The 19357-nt window shown below is 64.1% G+C and overlaps 4 protein-coding genes across 6 annotated transcripts; 2 read left to right on the top strand and 2 right to left on the bottom strand.

The window, feature by feature from the left end:
• The first annotated feature begins 7475 nt into the window (after positions 1-7475).
• Positions 7476-10367, top strand: LOC111937482 (uncharacterized). Its single transcript, XM_086857624.1, has 7 exons — positions 7476-7677; positions 7781-7864; positions 7937-8025; positions 8426-8611; positions 8771-8908; positions 9079-9271; positions 9589-10367. The coding sequence occupies exons 1-7, from the start codon at positions 7476-7478 to the stop codon at positions 9924-9926; spliced, it is 1230 nt and encodes a 409-aa protein (XP_086713750.1). The 3' UTR covers positions 9927-10367.
• Positions 10368-10830: 463 nt separating this feature from the next.
• On the bottom strand, positions 10831-13644 carry AFMID (arylformamidase). 2 transcript variants are annotated; one of them, XM_086857621.1, is made up of 11 exons: positions 13449-13644; positions 13234-13324; positions 13052-13156; positions 12930-12978; positions 12692-12777; positions 12541-12613; positions 12161-12258; positions 11936-12014; positions 11641-11770; positions 11288-11392; positions 10831-11157 (listed from the first exon to the last, which is right to left on the bottom strand). In XM_086857621.1, the coding sequence occupies exons 1-11, from the start codon at positions 13476-13478 to the stop codon at positions 11128-11130; spliced, it is 876 nt and encodes a 291-aa protein (XP_086713747.1). In that variant the 5' UTR covers positions 13479-13644; the 3' UTR covers positions 10831-11127. The 2 variants fall into 2 exon arrangements, with proteins under 2 accessions (XP_086713747.1, XP_086713746.1); XM_086857620.1 differs by lacking the exon at positions 12692-12777 and having other exon boundaries at positions 11936-12070; positions 13449-13589.
• Positions 13614-16889, top strand: TK1 (thymidine kinase 1). Of its 2 annotated transcripts, none has more exons than XM_023938890.2 (7): positions 13614-14056; positions 14284-14315; positions 14393-14506; positions 14586-14679; positions 15005-15094; positions 15179-15298; positions 15408-16889. In XM_023938890.2, exons 1-7 carry the CDS (start codon positions 13991-13993, stop codon positions 15561-15563), a joined length of 672 nt encoding a protein of 223 aa, XP_023794658.1. In that variant the 5' UTR covers positions 13614-13990; the 3' UTR covers positions 15564-16889. The 2 variants fall into 2 exon arrangements, with proteins under 2 accessions (XP_023794658.1, XP_023794659.1); XM_023938891.2 differs by having other exon boundaries at positions 13960-14132.
• Positions 16890-17167: 278 nt separating this feature from the next.
• On the bottom strand, positions 17168-19354 carry SYNGR2 (synaptogyrin 2). The gene is made up of 4 exons (XM_086857622.1): positions 19208-19354; positions 18827-19064; positions 18345-18484; positions 17168-18243 (listed from the first exon to the last, which is right to left on the bottom strand). Exons 1-4 carry the CDS (start codon positions 19310-19312, stop codon positions 18046-18048), a joined length of 681 nt encoding a protein of 226 aa, XP_086713748.1. The 5' UTR covers positions 19313-19354; the 3' UTR covers positions 17168-18045.
• Between the last annotated feature and the right edge of the window lie 3 nt (positions 19355-19357).

Here is a 19357-nt window from a genome sequence, read left to right on the forward strand (position 1 = left end):
CCACCCTGGCTCAGCTGTGGCATCCCCGGGTGGTCTTCACTGGTGCTTGGGGCCAGTCAGGAGCAGGGACAGTTGGCACCCCAGGGACAGAGTGGGAGCCCTGCTGAGTCATCACTTCACTGTTCTCGTTTTTCCATGGTGCTGTTGTGCATTTGCTGGAAGCCAGCTCAGAGCCATGACTAATCTGTTCTCAAAACAAGCACAAAGCAAGCGCGAGGTTTGTGCAAACCCACGGGGAGGAGGCAGAATCACAGCACGGGGCTGGACTGGGGAGGCGAGACTCTGGAGCAGCTGGGAATGCCCAGCCACGGAGCAGCCCTGCGGGCAGCAACCTCCTGTGTAGGGGGGGTGGGCACAGCAGAGGTGGGCTCTGAGGACCCCCAACTTTCCCTCCCTGCGGTGGGGCTGGGGTGCAGGCAGCATGCTGGCACAGGGCAGGCAGGCGTGGGCCATCAGCGCTCAGAACCCCGTGTACTATGGCCGGAGTTGGGGCTCTCACATGGGTTGTTTTACCTTATGGGGAAGCCACTGGAGGGGGCCAGGGAGGAAGCACATTGATTTGCTGTTATTAAAACCAGAGCTGCTGTCGGGAACTCCGCAGCCTGGCTGCCCTCGCGTGCTTCCTGGAAGAGGCTGTCCCGTGTGCCCTCACCAGCGGGAGACGGGGCCCCCAAAGCACCTGGCAGCAGCAATGGCCTGCGCCGGCTTTGGGTGGCAGCCGGGGCAGGGAGCCAAAGATTCCGTTTTGCCTTCGGTGCCCACCGCTCTGCTGGCCAGCAGCCGGCTCCCAGTCGCCCACGGTCCCCCTGGTCCTCCTCAGCACCCCCGGTGCTGCCTGCGGTGCTCAGGGCAGCCCCGTCACCCCAGGGCGGGCGGCAGGACGGAGCGGTGGCACCCCGCTGAACTGAGGAGTGTTTACTGGAGAGGCAAAGTCATCGCTTCCAGTGGGGGATGAATCACCCCTGTCAGGAATTCTGCCCGGGGGCTTTTCTGTAAGAGCGTGGAATTTCAACACTGGCCGTGCCCTCCCGGGTCCCCCCTTCTTGCACAACCTCTCGCCGGGGTTGCTGCTCCCAGCCCCGGCTTTGCAGCCGCGGCAGCCGCTGCGCACGGGGGTCCCAGGGCAGAGCCCCCTGCCCGGGGCACGGAGCGCGGCCCTGCAGCCGATGGAGAGGCGGCAGGGCAGGGACCAGCGTGGCTGCGAACTCACAGCCGAGGGGTTTTCCACGTGGCTGCGCACTCAGAGAGCCGTGCCCCGCAAAGCTGCCCCTGTCGCGGGTGGGATAAGGGGGAAGCACACTCAGAGCCAGAAATGGAACATCATCTTTGAGACCTGTGGCTCCTCTCAGCCTGGCGCTGGCTCCCAAACAAACCGTTCCACAGGTGAGGAGAGAAGAGCAAATGACTGTGGGAAACCAGAGGTAAGGGTCCCACTTCCCAGCATCTCCTTTCCTGGACACGGGGCTGCCAGGAGCAGCCATTCCTGGGAGACTCTTCGCAATGGGAACCTGCTCCCTGCTACACTTCAGGTGTCCCTGGATGGGCACGGCCTGTGTCCCCTGGGAGACGGGGCAGCCTGGCAGACCACAGGACCTGCAGCCCTGGCAGTGTCCCTGTGCCAGTGACAGCCACATCTGCCACCACAGCTTCAGAGCAAAGGGCCCACATGCCAGGTCTGCCCCTGCGGCATTGCTTCCCAGCAAGAGGAAGCAGCAAATGCTTCCCAGGGCAAGCATTTGGATGGTTTGCCTGCCCCACTTTGTATGCCTGAGGCTGCCCGGGGACACACAGTCACAGCCCCTATGCCAAGGCAGGGCAGGATCATCATCCCAGTTCAGGGCACCCAACAGCCTCTCTGAGTCTTGGCAAGAAAGGTGGGCATGTGGGAAAGACCGGGACAAAGCACCTCAGCCGTAGGAAGCTGCTTTATTTTATTTTTCAATTTGCACTTTCTGCCATTCCTGGAAATGCGTGAAGTGGCTGCCCTGACCCGCCTGGTGGGAAGCAGCCCCCTTGTCCCACTCAGTCCCTGCCCCTCTCTGCCATGCCAGGATGTTCCACTCCCTGAGGGGCTCCCAGGACACACAAGCTGAAGCCCCGTGCACCAAGATCGAGCAGCTCCATCCCAGCCCCACACATCAGCTCCAGGCTGATTTATAGAAATCCAATGGCTGGGGCTGACGGTGCCTCCTGCCAAACCTCATTAACGGCTGGCCCGGGAGAAGGCAAGCAGCTCATGCAGCAACAAGGAAATCCTTGTTTAAGTGTTTCTGGCCATGCAAGGCCCTTCACCCCATGCCCAGGGGAGAAGGAGGAAGAGGAGGATGTGAGGAGGAGGTGCAGGCTACAAGCCCCAAATTGACACCACCCTGGCATTCAGGAGAACGGGATGGGACGTATCAGGGTGTGACAGGGAGAGAGCCCCAGGATGGGATGCGAGCCGGGGGGAAGTAGGGACCTACATGGGCATGATGGGGGCAGAGGGCTTCCCGCAGAACCCGTCCTTCCCCTCAGTGCCCCCTGCTCCCACCAACACCAGGTTCCCCACACAAAGTGCTGGCCATGGGTGCAGTGAGCTCTGAGCAGCGTGGGAGGCCGTGGGAGCCAGAACCCGTGTGCCTGTCCAGAGTGGGCACGGGACACCAGCACGGCTGGCCTGTGGACCTGGCACCAGCATGCTCCAGAGCAGCATCAATGACCTGCATCTGCCTGCTCCACGTGTGGCTCAGGATCTATTTCATCATCGGGAGAAAAGCATTTACTGCCAATAAACGGGCTAATTAATTCTCCTCAAAGACCTCTCAATTATTCATCTCGGGCCACAGAGAAAACAATTAGAGCACTTACCTCAGCCCTGGCTCAGCCAGCGTAGCAGCTGGTGGCAGGCAGGGCCCTGCGGGGACGGCCCGGCACAGCTCTCGGCACGGACCCCCGGTGCCTGGCCATCCCCGGGTCTGCCCACCCGGCCCGAGCGTCCCCGCGGAGCGCTGGAGCAGGGATGTGGAGGCGGCACAGCCACCAGCCTTTAGCCGTGAGCGGCTCCAGCGCTCTGCCAGGGTGCCCCAGAGCTCCCCCAGCACCAGGGCTCTCCCAGGGACCCCCGGCTGCTCCCTCCCCACAGCCCCCAGGCAGCCCGCACTGGGGTACCCCGTGCAGAGGGGCTTTTCCCCTGACGCTTCTCCAGCTCCTTGGCCCTTGGGATGTTCCGTCTGCTCCGCAGAACAACCCCTGTTCAGGTGCACCCTGAGAAGGGAAACCCTCGGCATGGGGGGCACGATGGGCTGGGGGGCCCTTCCCGGCACTGCCGGAGCCCACGAGGGAGCTGTCCCGGTGCGTGCCGGTGTGTGCCGGTGTGTGTGCCCGGTGTGTGCCGGTGTGTGCCGGTGTGTCCCGGTGTGTGCCGGTGTGTCCCGGTGTGTGCCGGTGTGTGTGCCCGGTGTGTGCCCGGTGTGTGCCGGTGTGTGCCGGTGTGTGTGCCCGGTGTGTCCCGGTGTGTCCCGGTGTGTCCCGGTGTGTGCCGGTGTGTGTGCCCGGTGTGTGCCGGTGTGTGTGCCGGTGTGTGTGCCCGGTGTGTGTGCCCGGTGTGTGTGCCCGGTGTGTGTGCCCGCTGTGTCCCGGTGTGTGCCGGTGTGTGCCGGTGTGTCCCGGTGTGTGCCGGTGTGTGCCGGTGTGTGTGCCCGGTGTGTGCCGGTGTGTGTGCCCGGTGTGTGTGCCCGGTGTGTGTGCCCGGTGTGTGCCGGTGTGTGCCGGTGTGTGCCGCTGTGTCCCGGTGTGTGCCGGTGTGTGCCGGTGTGTGTGCCCGGTGTGTGCCGGTGTGTGTGCCCGGTGTGTGCCGGTGTGTGTGCCCGGTGTGTGCCGGTGTGTCCCGGTGTGTGCCGGTGTGTGCCGGCGTGTCCCGGTGTGTCCCGGTGTGTGCCGGTGTGTGCCGGTGTGTGTGCCCGGTGTGTCCCGGTGTGTGCCGGTGTGTGCCCGGTGTGTGCCGGTGTGTGCCGGTGTGTGTGCCCGGTGTGTGCCGGTGTGTGTGCCCGGTGTGTCCCGGTGTGTGCCGGTGTGTGCCGGTGTGTGCCGGTGTGTGTGCCCGGTGTGTCCCGGCGTGTCCCGGTGTGTGCCGGTGTGTCCCGGTGTGTGCCGGTGTGTGCCGGTGATATCCCGGTGATATCCCGGTGTGTGCCGGTGTGTCCCGGTGTGTCCCGGTGTGTCCCGGTGCCGAACGGGTCAGGCTGCCCCCGCACTGGCTCCGCCGGGACCCCGGGCAGCGGGGCCATCGCCGCCCGGGCCGGGCGGGCAGAGTCCCCCGCAGGTCCCCGGGCCGGGCCGGGCGGGCAGAACCCGGCGGGTCCCGGGCTCGAAGAAGCGGCCGGGCCGGGAAGGGTTAAGGGCGGCCGGCGCCCCCCCGGCGCGGAGGCCGGGCCTGTCGGGAAGCCGGGATCTCTGCGGCGGTTTTACTGGAAAAGTCGCTGCCGGCGGAGGGGGGGCAGCCGCGGCCCCGCAGGCTGGGGACGGGGCACCGGCCGGGACCACGCGGCCACCGGGCCCCGGCAGCCGCCCGTGCGGGGCTCCCACGGAGATTCGCTGGGGCAGCCGCGGCTCCCGCACCGGACACGGCCCCGCCAGCCCCGGGACCGTGTCCGTCGCGGGTCTGTCCCGGGCCGAAGCTCGGCCGGCGCCGTGTGCCGCAACTCGGGACGTGGCACCGGCACCGGCACCGGCCGAGCCCGGAGCCGGCGCTCCCGGGCGTCGCGCTGCCGTTCCCGGCCGCAGGGAACTGCTCGGCTCCGTGGCTCAGATCCCTCGGGGGACGGCAGCTGCCTCGGGCCGGGCGGGAGTGGGGCCCCCCAGAACGGGCAGCGCCGGTGCCACCCTGTTGGGACGAGCCGCGGAGCCCGAAGGACAGACGGGGTGAGCGGCGCGGGCAGCACGGACAGTGTGGCCGCAGGACTAAGGCAGCCCGACAGGAAAACACCCCGAGCTCATGGCGAGCATATTATGGTCACTGCCAGGTCCTGAGTCAGCCCTTGGCACCCAGCACAAGACCCCCAGGGCATTGCCTGGGCCACTGACAGCTCCATGGCCGAAGCCACCGGCTCTGCTTCGGAGGCAGAGCCCGCTGCCAGCCTGTCCCAGGCAACCACATGTGCCAGGGGATGGGGGCTCAGCCCCGGCCCGGTGATGCCCCGGGAGCTACAGCAGCGTGTTCCCCCATCCCACAGCCCCTCCCGAGCCTCCTGCAGCCGGGATGCGCCAGGGCTCAGCGCTGGGGACGTGCAGATCAAGCGGCTGGGCTGGGCAGGCCCGGGATGGGGCTGCCAGTGGGGCTGGTAGCAGGGGGGGCCCAGCTCCGGGAATCGGCCCCTGTGGTTGCCAGGCCTGTGGTAGGGAGGGGGGAAACCCGATCCTCCGCGGTGGGATCTGGGCTCCACTCCCGGCTCCCCAGCCAGGCCTCAGCTAATTTTAGCCCTGGGGAGGCACGACTGGAGCAGGAGCTGAGCCCAGCAGGGCAGGGGCTTAGGCCACCACAGGAGCTGGTGTGGCCAGGTGGTGACTGCAGTCCTATGGTGCAGTCTGGTCCTGGGGGAGGCCCCCGCTAGTCCTCAGCTGCCAGCCAAGCCCGTGGCCAGACGCTGGCACTGCCCACCCGCTGCCCAGCTCCCGCCGCCTCAGCTCAGCCGCTCCACATGAGGCCACAAGCGCTTCCCTGGTCCTGGTCCCACCGTGGCCCTGCTGGGCCACATGCAGGGGTAGCTGTGTGGGTGCTGGTAGCAAGGGGGACCCCCGAGGCAGGTCTCAGACCAAAGTCCCAGGGAAAGGCACCGGGCTGAAAGACAAGGAGCTCTGTGGAAGACACCCAGCCACACTGCACGGTCCTGCAGAAGCTGTGGCTGCTGCCCAGTGAAGGAGCTCCTGCTTGGCTGCGGACCCTGTCTGGGCTGGGGGGCTGCCCACAGCAGACCCGTGAGCTACCTGTCAGCTTTGGGCACACCAGGGCAATCAGCCACCCCATCAGGTGCCATGGGAGTGGATGGGTGGGTGGCTGGGAAGGCCATGCTAGAGACACTCCAGCCACCCAGCCCTCCCAGGCAGAGAAAGTGGCTCCAAAGCCTGCCCTGCCCTACAGCAGCCACCCCAGGTGGAGGGGGGGATCCCTGGCCTAGGGCCCCACAGCTGCTCTTCCCCCGGCCCTTCACCTGCGGCGTGACTGGCTGCACTGCCCAGCGCTTACTGGAAGAGGAAGCTGCCGGGAAGGCGCTGTGTGGCGGGGCAGCTTTGGGGAGGCTCGCCTGGGCTCAGCAGCCGGCACAGCTCAGCTGTCCATGCTCCCAGGTCCAGGGCCAGTAACGGGAAGCGTCTGCTCTCAGTGACGGTAAATCAGATCGGGGAGATTAGAGGCCTTTTTGCCTAATCATGAGCAGCTTGAAGTTGGAGGACAAGTTCCTGGAACAAAGAGGAAATGGAGGCAGTAAATAAAGAAAAACTGTTAACATGTGGCCCTGCGTGTGAAAAACATCTCATGAAGGACTGTTTATGGCTCACTCATCTGCGGGGCTGGCAGCGCGGGGGGTGACCGGCGATAGTGAGGGAGGGGGCTCCATGGACAGGGGCACAGGCAGGGGTATGTGCAGAGCGGGCACCGGGGGGGTGGCTGCAGGGGGCTCGGGATGCGGGACTTGGGGTGGCCAAGGCTGGGGGGACACGTGGCAGAGGGAGGGAGGAGAAGGCAGCAGCATGGCATAGGTGGCTGGAGCACAGCACATACACAGGTGGGCAGGGGCTGAGGGGAAGAGGCACCTTAATGCACCTGTCCTACTGATCCCCTGCGAACGCCAGGAGAGGAGCTGGGTGCTGCAGCGTGGTGCCCCCACCGTGCTAGCAGCAGGGACTATGGTCCGGCTGGTCCAGCCCCACGGGGGGCGTGAGGGGGTCTCGCTACTGCTTTGGACACATGTCCTCCTGCTGAGGAGCAGTGGGCATTTCTGCCAAGAGGCTGGTGGGTCCCCTTAGAGCAGGCAGAGGTCTGTGAAGCTGCCCAGAGATGCCAGAGCGCCGCTGCCGTGCCAGCCCACCTGCGGTGCCATCGCCCTGCGCGGCGGCTGCTGCCAGCCGGGGCAGCCCGAGCCGCTCCCAGCGGCCACACGGCCCCGTCCGTGCCAGCCCTGCTGGCAGCGGCCGCAGGGGACGGGAGCGATTCCTGCTCAGCCACGGAAAGACTCCGGGGGATGCCCCTGGCGCTCCGTTCCGTCGGACAGCCGGGACGGGGATCCTGGCAAGGCGAGGGGCCGCAGGACAGTGCAGGGCCGGGCCGGCCCCCGCCCTGTTCCCAGCGCCCGTGGGAGGGGATGGAGGGATGGGGGACTTGCAGGGACGGCGTTCCCGTGCAGGAGCCGCTGCCCTGTGCCCGCCCCGAGTGTGCGGGCCCCGTTCCCGGGACGGGCGGTCCCGCCCCCGCCCGGCAGCACTCGCGGGAGGCGGTACCGGCGATGCGGGCGGTGCTGCGGCGGCGGTGGCTGCCCGGGCCCGGGGGGGTGCCGGGGGGGACGCGGCCGCGGGGTCCCGCCGCGGGGCCGCTCGCCGTGGACCTGCGGAGCGACACGGTGACCCGGCCGTGCGCGGGGATGCGCCGCGCCATGGCCCGCGCCGCCGTGGGCGACGACGACTACGGGGAGGACCCGGCAGTGAACGGTGGGTGGAGGGGACGGGCCTCCCGAGGGGTCCCTGCCTGCAAGCCCCCGAGGCGGGGGCAGCCGGCAGCTGTGGGGTCCCCGACACCCGTGTCGCCCCGCAGAGCTGCAGCGCTTGGCCGCGGGGACTCTGGGAACGGAATCGGCTCTGTTCGTGCCCACGGCCACCATGGCAAATCTCATCGCCGGTGAGTCCGGGGCTGCGCTCCAGGCTGGGGATGCTGCCCTTGGCCCCCTCCTTCACGGCCCTTCTCTCCCAGTGATGTGCCACTGCCAGCGCAGGGGGGCTCAGCTGTTCCTGGGCCAGGACAGCCACCTGCACCTCTACGAGCACGGCGGGGCCGCGCAGGTGAGAGCGGCGGGCACGGTGGCACTGGTGGCGCTGGTGGCACTGGTGGCGCCGGTGGCACTGGTGGCGCTGGTGGCGCTGGTGGCACTGGTGGCACTGGTGGCGCCGGTGGCACTGGTGGCGCCGGTGGCGCTGGTGGCACTGGTGGCGCTGGTGGCGCTGGTGGCACCGGTGCGCGCAGGGCAGGAGGACAGCCGCGTGCTGCCCTCCTCTGGCTGCCAGGGCCGGGCCAGGCGGAGGATCCGCTTCCAGAGCATCACCTGGATTATTGTCCCAGTCCACGGGCTGCAGCACGAGTGGGGGCTGTACACACCCGATGGAGAGGACAGAGCATGGAGCGAGCCCCTGTGCACCAGCACTGTGCCCTCTCAGCTCCATGCTCTCCCCTGCCCGGGCACAGGTCGCTGGTGTGCACACCCAGGCGCTGCCAGATCTGCCGAATGGCACATTTGACCTGGACCAGCTGGAGCTGACCATCCGTGAGGCCCACGGCAGCCGGTACCACCCGCGCCCCGAGCTCATCTGCCTGGAGAACACGCACAGCTCGGCGGGGGGCCGGGCACTGCCCCTCACCTATCTCAGGCAGGTGAGAGCCCGCAGATGGTGCTGGCACAATCCTGCCTGGCGTGGGCAGCTGGGCCCTGCACAGTGGCACTGCGGGGGCACTGGAGCGTGGAGCACGGCTTGTGGCAGCACCAGATGCCCCAGGGGTCCCTCCCAAACCAGCTGTCCCTCTGACTCCCAGGTCCGTGGGCTCGCTGACCGTTACGGGCTGCGGGTGCACATGGACGGCGCACGACTAATGAATGCAGCAGTGGCCCAGGGTGTGGAGCCAGCTCAGATTGCCCAGCACTGTGACTCTGTGTCCCTCTGCTTCTCCAAGGTCTGCTTGTGTGGGGAGGGGTCCCCAGGGCTGGCAGGGGCCGGCACAAGCCAGACCTTGGCCCTTGTTTGCAGGTGTTGAGCTAAGAACACACCTGACAGGCTGGGCCCCAACCCCTGAGGGGCAGGTGCCCTGGGACAGCTGGAGTGACCCCGCTGGTGGTTCTGCAGGGCCTGGGTGCCCCGGCTGGTGCGGTGTTGGCAGGGTGCAGGGAGTTTGTCACCGAGGCCTGGCGTGTGCGGAAGCTGCTGGGCGGGGGCATGCGGCAGGCGGGAGTGCTGGCGGCTGCTGCCCGCCTCGGGCTGCGGCGCGCGGAGGCGACACTTGGCAGAGACCACACCAATGCCCAGCGCTTTGCAGAAGGTACCTCGGGTTCCCTGAGTGTGCTGGGATGTAACAGCACACCTGGCACTGCCCAGCAATACACAGCACCAGTGGCTTGGGCACCATCTCTGGATGGCCGCACTCCATCTCCAGCCAGCTGAGGATGCTGTCGGGATCCTCACCTGGCTGAAGTGCCAGGATCATGCTGTGACTGTCCCCGTGCTGTGCTCAGTGACCCTGGTACCACAAGGGGGGAGAAAAGGCTCTCCCTCATCCAGAACCTGGGGCAGGGCTGGGGCAGGTAGTCTCTTCCAGGTAGCTGGGCAGTGGGTTTGCACAACCTCGGCCTCCCACAGGTATCCATGTGCTGGACTCTCCCCTCTTGTCCATCAACCTGGCAGCAGTGGAGACCAACATCGTGATGGTAAATGTCCAGGGGGCCTGGCCGTCCCCCGCTGAGCTCTGTGACCGCCTGCGTGCCGTCAGCGAGGAGGAGGTGGCTGAGACTGGGCAGGCTGTCAGCGTCTTGCTGCTCCCCTGGTCAGCACGGACTGTGCGCGCTGTCTGGCACCGCGACATCTCGGACCGTGACACCGAGCTCGCAAGGAGAAAGCTGGAATTTGTGGCCAGGAAGTGCCAGGAGGAACTGGCCTTGGGACTGCATCCCATGTCTCCAGGCACTGGGGGAGCCTGAACGTTCTGCCAGCCCCGCAGCTGCAGCAGTTGGGCAGCTCAAAGCAAGGACTGGGACCAGCCCCTTTGTGCTCCAGATGTGTTCCCAGCCGTCACATCAGCCCTCACAGGCAGCCTGACAAACCAATGTGAGCCCAGCCTAGCAGAGACCCCGGCCCTTGAGGCAGTCAGTGCACAAAATAAACACATTTTACTGTAGTTAGGTGTCGCCCTGAGAATTAAGCCTTTTGATCTTGTTTTCATAGTTTCTAGCTACTTTCCCAGGAAAGTAACTATAAACATAGATGTTTATACATTTCATTGAAGAAATGTCTTTTGATGGTCATTTCTCACGACCAGTGTGGTTGGGAAGGTGGTAACCTAACTGTGTAATCTCTGGTCGTTGTCAAGAATCTATAAATACTGAAACCACAGAATAAATTGCACTATTTTTCCTATCACACATTGAGCTGTGTCCATGTGAATTATTTTGTGTCCAACAACGATAGTTAGGTACTGTGCAGGTACTGTAGCTGTGAAGGGTGTTTCCCCTCAAATGTGCTCTTTTCCTTGCTCTGCAGGAACATCATCATCACAGCCAAGGTCCCAGCAGAGGGACAAATGCTCCTGAGGACATGGAAGCATCTCAGCCACAGGATCACGGTTGCTGCACAGCAGTGCCAAGGTTTGTGTCAGGCCAGGACTGTCCCAGGAGCATGAGCCCAGCCTGGCCCAGATGGCTCTGTCACTCCCATTCACAGAGGTTTATGTCATTCTGTCCCACAGCAGCAGGTGGGCTCCTCAGGCTTCCCTGTCATGTTCTGGGTCAGCAAGGCCCAGAACTCTGCACTGGAAGAAGGGATTCTCTCAGCAGCAGTTGCTTTGGGTGTGCACTCATTGGCTCCCTGGGAAGCACTACCCCAGGCAGCAGTAATTCTCATTTTATTTTGTATTGTCAATGTGCAGTTTAAAGGGCACTGAGGGAACAAACTTCATGACCCAGCTGCCCAGACAGAGCCTTGCAGCCCTTGGTCCCCTGCACTCCAGCAGGCAGGAACACCCCAGGGAAGGGGCAGAGGCTGCGCTGTGCAGAGAGGGCACGGTGTGGGTCTGACACAGTCCCTGTGGGTCGCCCTGTGTTAGACCGAGGAGGCAGCGGGATCCAGATGCCTGTTGCCACCACACAGGGCCATGGTCCCCATCTGTTTACTCCTGACATGCCATCATGCTCTTGAAATCATGTTCAGAATCACCTGGGATGAGAAGCCAAACCCTGTGAAAAGCCCCTGACCCTGCACCTTCCTGCAGGGAGGTGGCAGCCCACCTGACCCGCCCTGGCACAGCCCTCCTGTGTCACTCACTACGGCCTCACTCACCGCCTACCTGAGTGAGGACGTAGCTGTCCTCCGACAGCTTCTCAATGACGTCAAAGTGATCCACACCAGCCAGATCCAGCAGAGAGACAGACCAGCCAGCTGCACGCAGGGCCTGTGGAGAGAGCAGTGCCGGCAGGATCAACCCCAAACCCCACATGCCCTGGACATGCAGCAGGAATAATGTCTCAGCAAGGACTGGTGTTCTCCAGTGAGCCAGAAACTGCCCTGGTTCAGCACAGAAGCTTTTCTTCCCGGTTGGGCAAGTTGGTGAGGGCTGCCTGGAGCAGTGTCGCCACCAGAGCCGAGCAGGGTGCTGCTGGAGCTCACCTGGCCACGCTCCTGCGACCGCCTGATGCTCACCTGGCTGTACTCCTGTGATTGCCTGCGAAACTCTGGGGAGTCGTGCTGGGCTACAGCCACGAGCACCTCACAGGCTGCTGGCACTGCCGGGGCGACATGTCTCATGGGGCTGTTCCTCTGGGCCACCTCCCTGCAGGAGTCACACCAGTGGCAGCTCACGCAGCCCTTTGCTCCAGGAGCACCCGTCCCATCAGTTGGACTCACCAGCTGGGGCAGGCATAGGGGCAGGGTGGCTGCAGAGCCACTGACGTTCGCCTGCCTGTGCTCTGTCCCCGTGGCTGTCCCCAGGGCTCACCGGCTCATGTTAAGAGCATCATTCACATAGGTGTGCAGGATGGGCTCCAGGTCATACACGCCGCTCACCAGCACCGCTCCTGAAGGCAGAGGCACTGGCAGGTGAGGAGCTGCAGCCTGGGTGGCTCCCACAGCCCTGGAGACCTCAGAATCAGCTGGGGCTGCACAGCCCAGGTGTGGAGACCAGTTCTTCTCCCAACCCTCTTCTGGGACATGGCAACATTACCTTTGATATCTGGCACCACTTGGAATTCTGTCCAGTCTGTGGACAGCACCATGGCTGCCAGGTGGGCCCCTGCCGAGTGTCCGCACAAGTAAATGCCTCTGAAAGGAAGGAGCAGCGAGCCGGTAGGAGGGAGCGACTGAGAGGGGCACCTAGGGACACTTAGGTACACTTTATTCCGTGCAGAGGAGGTGGCACAGCTCGAATGTGTCAGCTCAGATGTTTCCCAATCTGTCGGCTGCTGCCTCATGCAGTTACGGGATTGTGGCCACAGGCACTGCCCAGTGTTTGGATCGAGGTGCCAAAACCTTTGTCCCACTGCAGGCCGTGTTTGTCCCCACAGCCAGTCTCACAGACCACCCCCCGACCTGGGAACCACCCACCTGATCCTGGGGTAGCGCTCCGCCAGGAAGACGAGGCTGCGGCGCACCTGCAGCACCATGGTGTCCATGTGGCCTAAGCAGAGGACAAAGGGCAGGGTCGGAGGGCACTGGGCTATGCAGGCAGCTGCAGCCTCTGCAGGGCAGCACCTACCTTTAGGGGCTATGTCGTACCCCACCGCCACCACTGCCACCCCCTGCGACACCAGCGGGGGGGCTGCAAACCCCGAATGGTCCTTACTGGGGGACAGAGATGCTGTCAGGCTGCGGGAACCGGGGGCCGCAGGGCCAGCTGGGGACCGGTCAGACCCGTGTGCCCAGAGCGAGTCCCAGTGCCAGGAGAAGGGGTCAGCAAGAGCTGGTGAGGGGTCCCTTCCCGAGGAGTCTCTCACCTCAAGCACTGCCAGTATCCGCCGTGGATGTAGACGAGAGCCGGGAAGGCTGTGCAGCACAGCGGGGGATGAGCCGGGTGTGCACCCTGCCCACTCCCGTCCCCGCCACCCCCGCCACTCACTTTCAGAAGGGTCCGTGGGAAAATAGATGTCCAGCTTCTCCCCGTCCCCGTGGCCATAGGGGACGTGCAGCGAGGTCTGCGCGCTGGCCCGAGCGCGTTCGGTTCCTGCGGGAGGGGAGGCGGTGGAGCACGGGGCCGTGGCACCGAGCGCAGCCCCTCTCCCGGCGCCGCACGTTCCCCACCTGCCGCCATCACCGCGACGTGGGCGTCGATGATGGTGTCCCGGCCGAGGCGGGGGGACCAGTGACTGGGAGAGTACTGGTCCTCCAGCGCCTGCGGGGAGACAACGGGGATACGGCGGGGCCAGCGCCGCCGGGGCCGCGCGAAAGCCCCCAACCGGCGGCCCGGACGAGAACCGCGCTCTGCCCACCCGCGGATTCTGCCTTGGGGCCCCTACCTCCGTGGACATAACCCGCCACCCTCCCATGGTGCGGCCGCTCCCGGGGCCGTTCTCTGTGCCGTTCCCTGTGCCGTTCCCGGGGCCGCTCCCGGGGCCGTTCCCGGGGCCGTTCCCTGTGCCGTTCCCTGTGCCGCGCCCGGTGCCGTTCCCGGGGCCGTTCCCGGGGCCGTTCCCGGGGCCGCTCCCGGGGCCGGCGCCCGTCGAGGGGCGTGGCCCGAGAGGGGGCGGGCAGACCCACTCTCATTGGCCGCCACGGAGGCGGGTCTCGAGCCCGGGGGCGGGGCCAGACCGTGGAGGCGAGGCCAGATCCAGGGGGCGGGGCCTCCTCCCATTGGCCACTCGGGACCGGGGGCAGAGCCGGCGGACTGGGAGAAATAAAAATTTTGGCGCTCTCAAGCCCATTGGGCGGTGCCAGCGCGCGGCGGCGCAAGCCCTCTCACGATTGGCTAGCGCAGCGGCCCGCGGGTGAGAGGCCTCCTCCGATTGGCTGACGGGGCCGCGCCGGAGCGGAGCGCGCGGGCTCGGACCGGCAGTCCGCCATGAACTGCCTGACGGTGCCCGGTGTCCACCCCGGCTCCCCAAGCCGCCCCCGCGGGCAGATACAGGTACGGTGTCACCCGAGCACGGGCTGGGGGCAGATACAGCTGCCACCCTAGGGCACCGGTGTGGGAGCACATGCAGGTACGGCAACGCTGCCGCGCATCGGGCTGGGGGGCAGATATAGGTACCGTACCGGGCTGAGGGGGCTGCGGGGCCAGGGGGCCCCACCGGCACTCGGTGGAGCCGGAGCGTCCCATTGATTGCTGTTCTGACCCCATCGTTCTGCTCTTAGGTGATCTTCGGGCCCATGTTCTCAGGAAAGAGGTAGGCGCAGGGCGGGGGTCCCGGGGAGGCGGCGGGCTGAGGCCGAGGCCCAGGCCCGCTGACACCGTGTCTTGCAGCACGGAACTCATGCGGCGAGTGCGGCGGTTCCAGCTCGCCCAGTACCGGTGCCTGCTGGTGAAATATGCCAAGGACACGCGCTACAGCTCTTCTGGGGTCTCCACACACGACAAGTGAGTTCCCGGGGCAGGAGGACACCCCACTTCCACGGGGCTGCCCGGCCTGTCCGGCTCACTCCCTCCCTGCCCACAGGAGCACCATGGAGGCCCTGCCTGCCGGGCTCCTCCAGGACGTTTACCAGGAGGCTCTGGCTGCCGCCGTCATCGGCATCGATGAGGGCCAGTTCGTAAGTGCACGGCTGGGGTGGGTTTGCTGGGCTCTGAGGGACACAGACTCCTTGGTACACCCTGTGCAGACCAGGGTCTGCGTCCCTTGTAGGAGAGGGTGGGAAATAATGCCTTGTTTGATCCATGTGGCCTGTGCTTTTAGTGAAACCCTCCTTCCCTATAGTCCCTGCAGACAGGAGGGTGGGACTGGAGCCCATTTCACAGACAGGGCACATGGCTCTGATTTTCCTTGTTCCTGGTGCTGCTGTCTGGGCATGCACTGTGGAATCTGGAGCCAAGTGCTGCCCCCCATCCTTCTTTACAATGTGCCTGTACCCCCTCCAGTTCCCAGATATTGTGGAGTTCTGCGAGACAATGGCAAACACTGGGAAAACCATCATCGTTGCTGCTCTGGATGGGACTTTCCAGAGGAAGGTAAAACAGTCATTTTGGTACAGCAACTGCTTTGGGTCCCTTGTGGAACCCACCCAGCAGCATCTTCCCTGTTGTCTCACCCAGGCCTTTGGGAGCATCCTGAACCTGGTGCCACTGGCGGAGAGCGTGGTGAAGCTGAACGCTGTGTGCATGGAGTGCTTCCGAGAGGCCTCCTACACCAAGAGGCTGGGAGCAGAGCAGGAGGTGAGTCACCTTGGAACAGAAACTGTTTCACCTTGCCAGTCCAGCTGGTACAGAGAGACTCCCTCCAGGGAGCTGGGCTCTGCAGTCACTCCCCAAATTTCCCTGCCAGGTTGAAGTGATTGGAGGAGCCGACAAGTACCATTCTGTGTGCCGAGCCTGCTACTTCCACAAGCGACCCCAGCAGGCCGGGACAGAGAACAAGGAGAACATGCCCCTGGGCCTGAGGCAGCTGGAGACAGCTGCCCCTCGGAAGATCTTCATTTGACTGCTGGAAAATGGAGGGGAAGGGAGCTCAGTTCTGTGGCTCGTGGGCACTGGGTCTGCCTCTCTCTACTTTAGCAAACTGTCCAGCGCCTCAGCCCTCCCTACCCAACCTCCCCGTGCCAACACCGCAACTGAGGATCCACCAAACCTGATGCTGGTGGAAGCAGAAGCAAAAGCCTGGCTAGAGTGAGTTCCTATCTCAGAACAAGGAAAGAGACAAGCAGTTACTGATGCTGCCACACACAGGCCCTGGGGCTCTGCACGTCGGGCCCAGCCACAGCGCTCCTGCAGCTCTTCTGCTGCTCACAGTGGCACTGGCCAGCTCTCCCAGTGGCCTAAGCATGCTTGGGCTGGCACTGGTGCTGCTTCTGGTGCCTGTGAGTACAGCCCTTCTCTTGTGTGCTGTTGCTAAATTCCAGGTTTCTCAAGACAATGTACAGCCACTAGTATTTTAAATGCAATTTTTAGTTTCCTTTAACAATCTGTGGTAACTTGTCCCTTGTCACAGAGTTGTGACACAGCTTTTAAACTGACACACCTGGCAGCCCAGGCCTGGGCAGGCCCCCAAACCCTCTGCCAGCATGCTCATTAGTGTTACTGCCCCGTCGATTTTTGTTGAAACAGAAGGTGAAGGAGGCCTAGCAGCTGACTCTTCTGAGGTGTTGACCGACCCTCAAAGGGCTGGCTGTGTTCTAGCAGGGTCTGACAGATTCCTTTGGAGGAACTGGCCCAGGGAAGAGCCTTTTCCAAATTCAGGGCAGTTTTTCTCAGGTTCAGGGCTGGTGCTGCCACTTTGGTGTTATGTTACCTTTGAGGGGTTTGGAGGCTCAGAGTTTCATCTACCAAGATTTGGACAATTATTCCAGGGAAGATCCACCTGCTTGGTAAAGGGGCTCTCCTCTGAGGAGTTGCTTCTCCATTCTAGTCATGTCTCTTGCTCCCTCCTCAGCCTTCCAAAATTCCCAAGGCTCACTCTAATCTTAGTCTGCTCTAAGCTGACAGAAGGATTCTTTTGCTTCTTTGTTTGACTCAGATTCTGGAAGGTTGTTGCTTCCTTATTCCCTGCAAAAGTGGTTTTTTTGGGAAGCCAGCATCCACAGGCTCTGAGCAGTAGCTCTTTGTTCTGGTGAGGCCAGACCTCTGCATTTGAGTCCAGGGTTGCTGTTTGCCCTGGAAGGCTCCAAGAGCTGCCTGAACTCTCCCTGCTGCCCCCATGTTACAGGTGAGAATAACTGTACTCACAAGCACTTGATTTCCAGGCCTGGGCTTTTTCCACGGGCTGGGGAAGGTGCTGCTGCTGCTTTAGGTTAATAAATAACTTAATGAACCTGTGTGTGTGTTTTCTACCAGAGTGTTCTGCTAAGTCTTCCTGGCCATGACCAGTGAGACAGCACGGGCTGGTGACCGCAGCAGTCACAGGGTAGGAGGGCTGCTCTCAGACCAGGGAGCATGAGGAGGGTGGCCTAAAAATAGCCACCAGCACAAGTGTGCTGTGAGCAGCACAGCAGCTGGCAGTGCCCGCCTGACACCCCCAGCCCACGGGGGCAGAAGGCAGGAGCCTCGTCTGCTTCCCCTGAGACAAAAGGCACTTGGTGGCTCACACGGTGGCTTGGTGAAAAAGTTTATTTCAACCCTACAGTGACAACTACTTGAACACTGGCCCCAGCAGTGATGGCCCACACGGCTGCCAGGAACAGCTTTACCACAGCACAGCAGCAAACACAACCTGAGACAACGGCCCGCAGGCTCCTGGTGTGGCCAGGGTGCAGGAGCTCAGCCAAACAGCAGCAGAGGCAGCACTCAGGCAGGCACACAAGGGAAAGAAAGTGCTCCAGGACTGTCCTCAGCCACAGCCCTGCTGAGGGCTCTCAGTGCTCACTGCTCCCACAGACCCCAAACTGCATTAGCCAAGCTCAGGGCAGGCTGGGGGAAGGCACAGCACGGCATCAGGCAAGAGAAGAGGGGGCTTTGGCAACAGCTCACCCAGAAGCAGCCCATGGGGGAAGGCACAGAAAGGCAGCACAGGCAGGAGCTGGGCCTGGCTGTGCTAGGGCGGTGAGAGATGGCACTTGGGGGAATGCAGCCAGCAGGGCTAGAAGGCACAGGAGACAGGATGGGCCAGGGCAACAGTCACAGGGCAGAGCCAGGGTCAGGGGCTGTGAACTGCACCCCACCACCAAGGCACCACAGCCAAAGCAAAGGCTCGTACATGTCAAGGCCTCCCACACACCCAACCTCCTGCAGCTGCAGTGCTCACTCAGCAGCTGCAAATCACCCACCACACACTGGGCTCTGGACCCTCCAGTGAGGATCTCAGCTCTGGGACCAGGCAGAAGCCCCTCCTGCACCCCATGAAGAGGCCCAGTCACCTTCAAAAAAGCAGCTGTCACCCTCCCACCCCACTGTCCCCTGCAAGTCCCAGATCCCCCACCCCGCGGAAGGAATTGCACTGGTACAGCTGTCCCGCGGGTGCCAGCCAGGGCTCAGTACACTGGTGGTGGCTGATAACCCTCCGGGGCATCCGCTGTGTGCGTGAAGGGTGGCTGCTGGTAGCTCTCATGGCTGATGTTGGGATAGCTGGAGTAGGGAGCCGAAACCTCCGGGCTGGGGTCGGTATAGCTTTGAGCAAAGTCCTCCACTCCCATTTTGTACCTCTTGTAAGCAAAGGTGAGCAGGAGTCCCTGCAGAGAGAAGGAGGCAGCAGCATTAAGACCATTCCAGGCTGAGGAGTGGAGAGGGCCTCTCTGCGCTACCCCCAAGTGGGGCAGAGCGGTTCACTCACCCAGGAGAAGATGGAGAAGAAGCTGAAGGTGATGGCAGCACGGGCAGAGTCCGCTCCGATGTACACATCCTCGGCCCGTGTCCAGGACCACTGGTTGGTCAAGAAACAGAAGCCGATGAACCACAGGAAGGTCCAGAGACCTGTGGGGGGGAAGTGGCATGAGGGGCCAGAGCTGGTCCCGCTGCTCCTGGGCAGTCCCGGGGCCAGACCCTGCTCCACCGTGCAGGCTGGCACAAGCAATCCTCGGGCACTGAGCAGCAGCGGCAGCAGCATGAGCAGCATGAACAGCAGCAGCAGCAGCATGAGCAGCATCAGCAGCATCAGCAGCAGCATCAGCAGCATAAGCAGCAGCAGCGCGTGGCCCGCGGGCAGCACGCCAGGCGGGAGCGGCTCCCTTCGCCAGGCACCGGCAGCCACGTCACGGACAGGGCGGCCATTGTGGCAGCCACGGCAGGCACAGCCCTGCCCCGCGGCCCCGGTACCTGAGAAGCCGAGGTCGGCCAGGACCAGGTACTTGCGGTCGGTAGTGTTGCTGATCTGGGGGAAATAGACGTCCACCATGAAGAAGAAGATGCAGGCGAGGAAGGCGAGGACGCCGATGCCGATGCCGTAGCGACAGGCGTCCTCGTTGTGGTTGAAGATGCAGAAGAGCCGGGGGTCCTCGGCCCGGCTCGTGTAGCCATCCCCGACCAGGCAGGCGAACACGATCAGGGCGAAGACCTGCGGGGCGGAGCCGATGTTCGGTGGGCGGCACCGAGGCCGGGGGGAGCCCTTTGGGAGCTGCCCGTCCCGGCGGCCGAGGGGCACCGGCCTGCGGCGGGGGACGCCGTCCCGGCGGGGCTCTCCCGTCCCGCCGCACTCACCGCGCTGACGATCCGCGCCAGCACCTGCGGCTGCTGCACCAAGCGGACCAGGTCGAAGGCACCGCCGGCCTTGGCCGCCCCGTAGGCGCCTCCGCCGCCCTCCATCGCGCTCCGCCGCCGCTCCTGCGCGGCACCGCCCCCGGAGGGCCG

This window comes from Cyanistes caeruleus, chromosome 19 (assembly GCF_971803275.1).
Source record: "Cyanistes caeruleus chromosome 19, bCyaCae1.hap1.1, whole genome shotgun sequence".
Taxonomy (NCBI): Eukaryota; Metazoa; Chordata; class Aves; order Passeriformes; family Paridae; genus Cyanistes; species Cyanistes caeruleus.

Bases quoted from the DNA above. Each gene is read 5' to 3' on its own strand.
- LOC111937482 (XM_086857624.1), top strand. From the start codon at position 7,476: ATGCGGGCGGTGCTGCGGCGGCGGTGGCTGCCCGGGCCCGGGGGGGTG. The intron at 8,612-8,770 runs GTGAGAGCCCGC...TCTGACTCCCAG, and splicing joins CCCTCACCTATCTCAGGCAG to GTCCGTGGGCTCGCTGACCG. The intron at 8,909-9,078 runs GTCTGCTTGTGT...GTGGTTCTGCAG, and splicing joins TGTCCCTCTGCTTCTCCAAG to GGCCTGGGTGCCCCGGCTGG.
- AFMID (XM_086857621.1), bottom strand. From the start codon at position 13,478: ATGGGAGGGTGGCGGGTTATGTCCACGGAG. The intron at 12,778-12,929 runs GTGAGAGACTCC...TCTGTCCCCCAG, and splicing joins GGATACTGGCAGTGCTTGAG to TAAGGACCATTCGGGGTTTG. The intron at 11,158-11,287 runs GTAGGCGGTGAG...TTCTCATCCCAG, and splicing joins ACAGCTACGTCCTCACTCAG to GTGATTCTGAACATGATTTC.
- TK1 (XM_023938890.2), top strand. From the start codon at position 13,991: ATGAACTGCCTGACGGTGCCCGGTGTCCACCCCGGCTCCCCAAGCCGC. The intron at 14,316-14,392 runs GTAGGCGCAGGG...CGTGTCTTGCAG, and splicing joins CCCATGTTCTCAGGAAAGAG to CACGGAACTCATGCGGCGAG. The intron at 15,299-15,407 runs GTGAGTCACCTT...TTTCCCTGCCAG, and splicing joins GGCTGGGAGCAGAGCAGGAG to GTTGAAGTGATTGGAGGAGC.
- SYNGR2 (XM_086857622.1), bottom strand. From the start codon at position 19,312: ATGGAGGGCGGCGGAGGCGCCTACGGGGCGGCCAAGGCCGGCGGTGCC. The intron at 19,065-19,207 runs GTGAGTGCGGCG...TCCGCCCCGCAG, and splicing joins TGGCGCGGATCGTCAGCGCG to GTCTTCGCCCTGATCGTGTT. The intron at 18,485-18,826 runs GTACCGGGGCCG...TCCCCCCCACAG, and splicing joins GGCCGACCTCGGCTTCTCAG to GTCTCTGGACCTTCCTGTGG.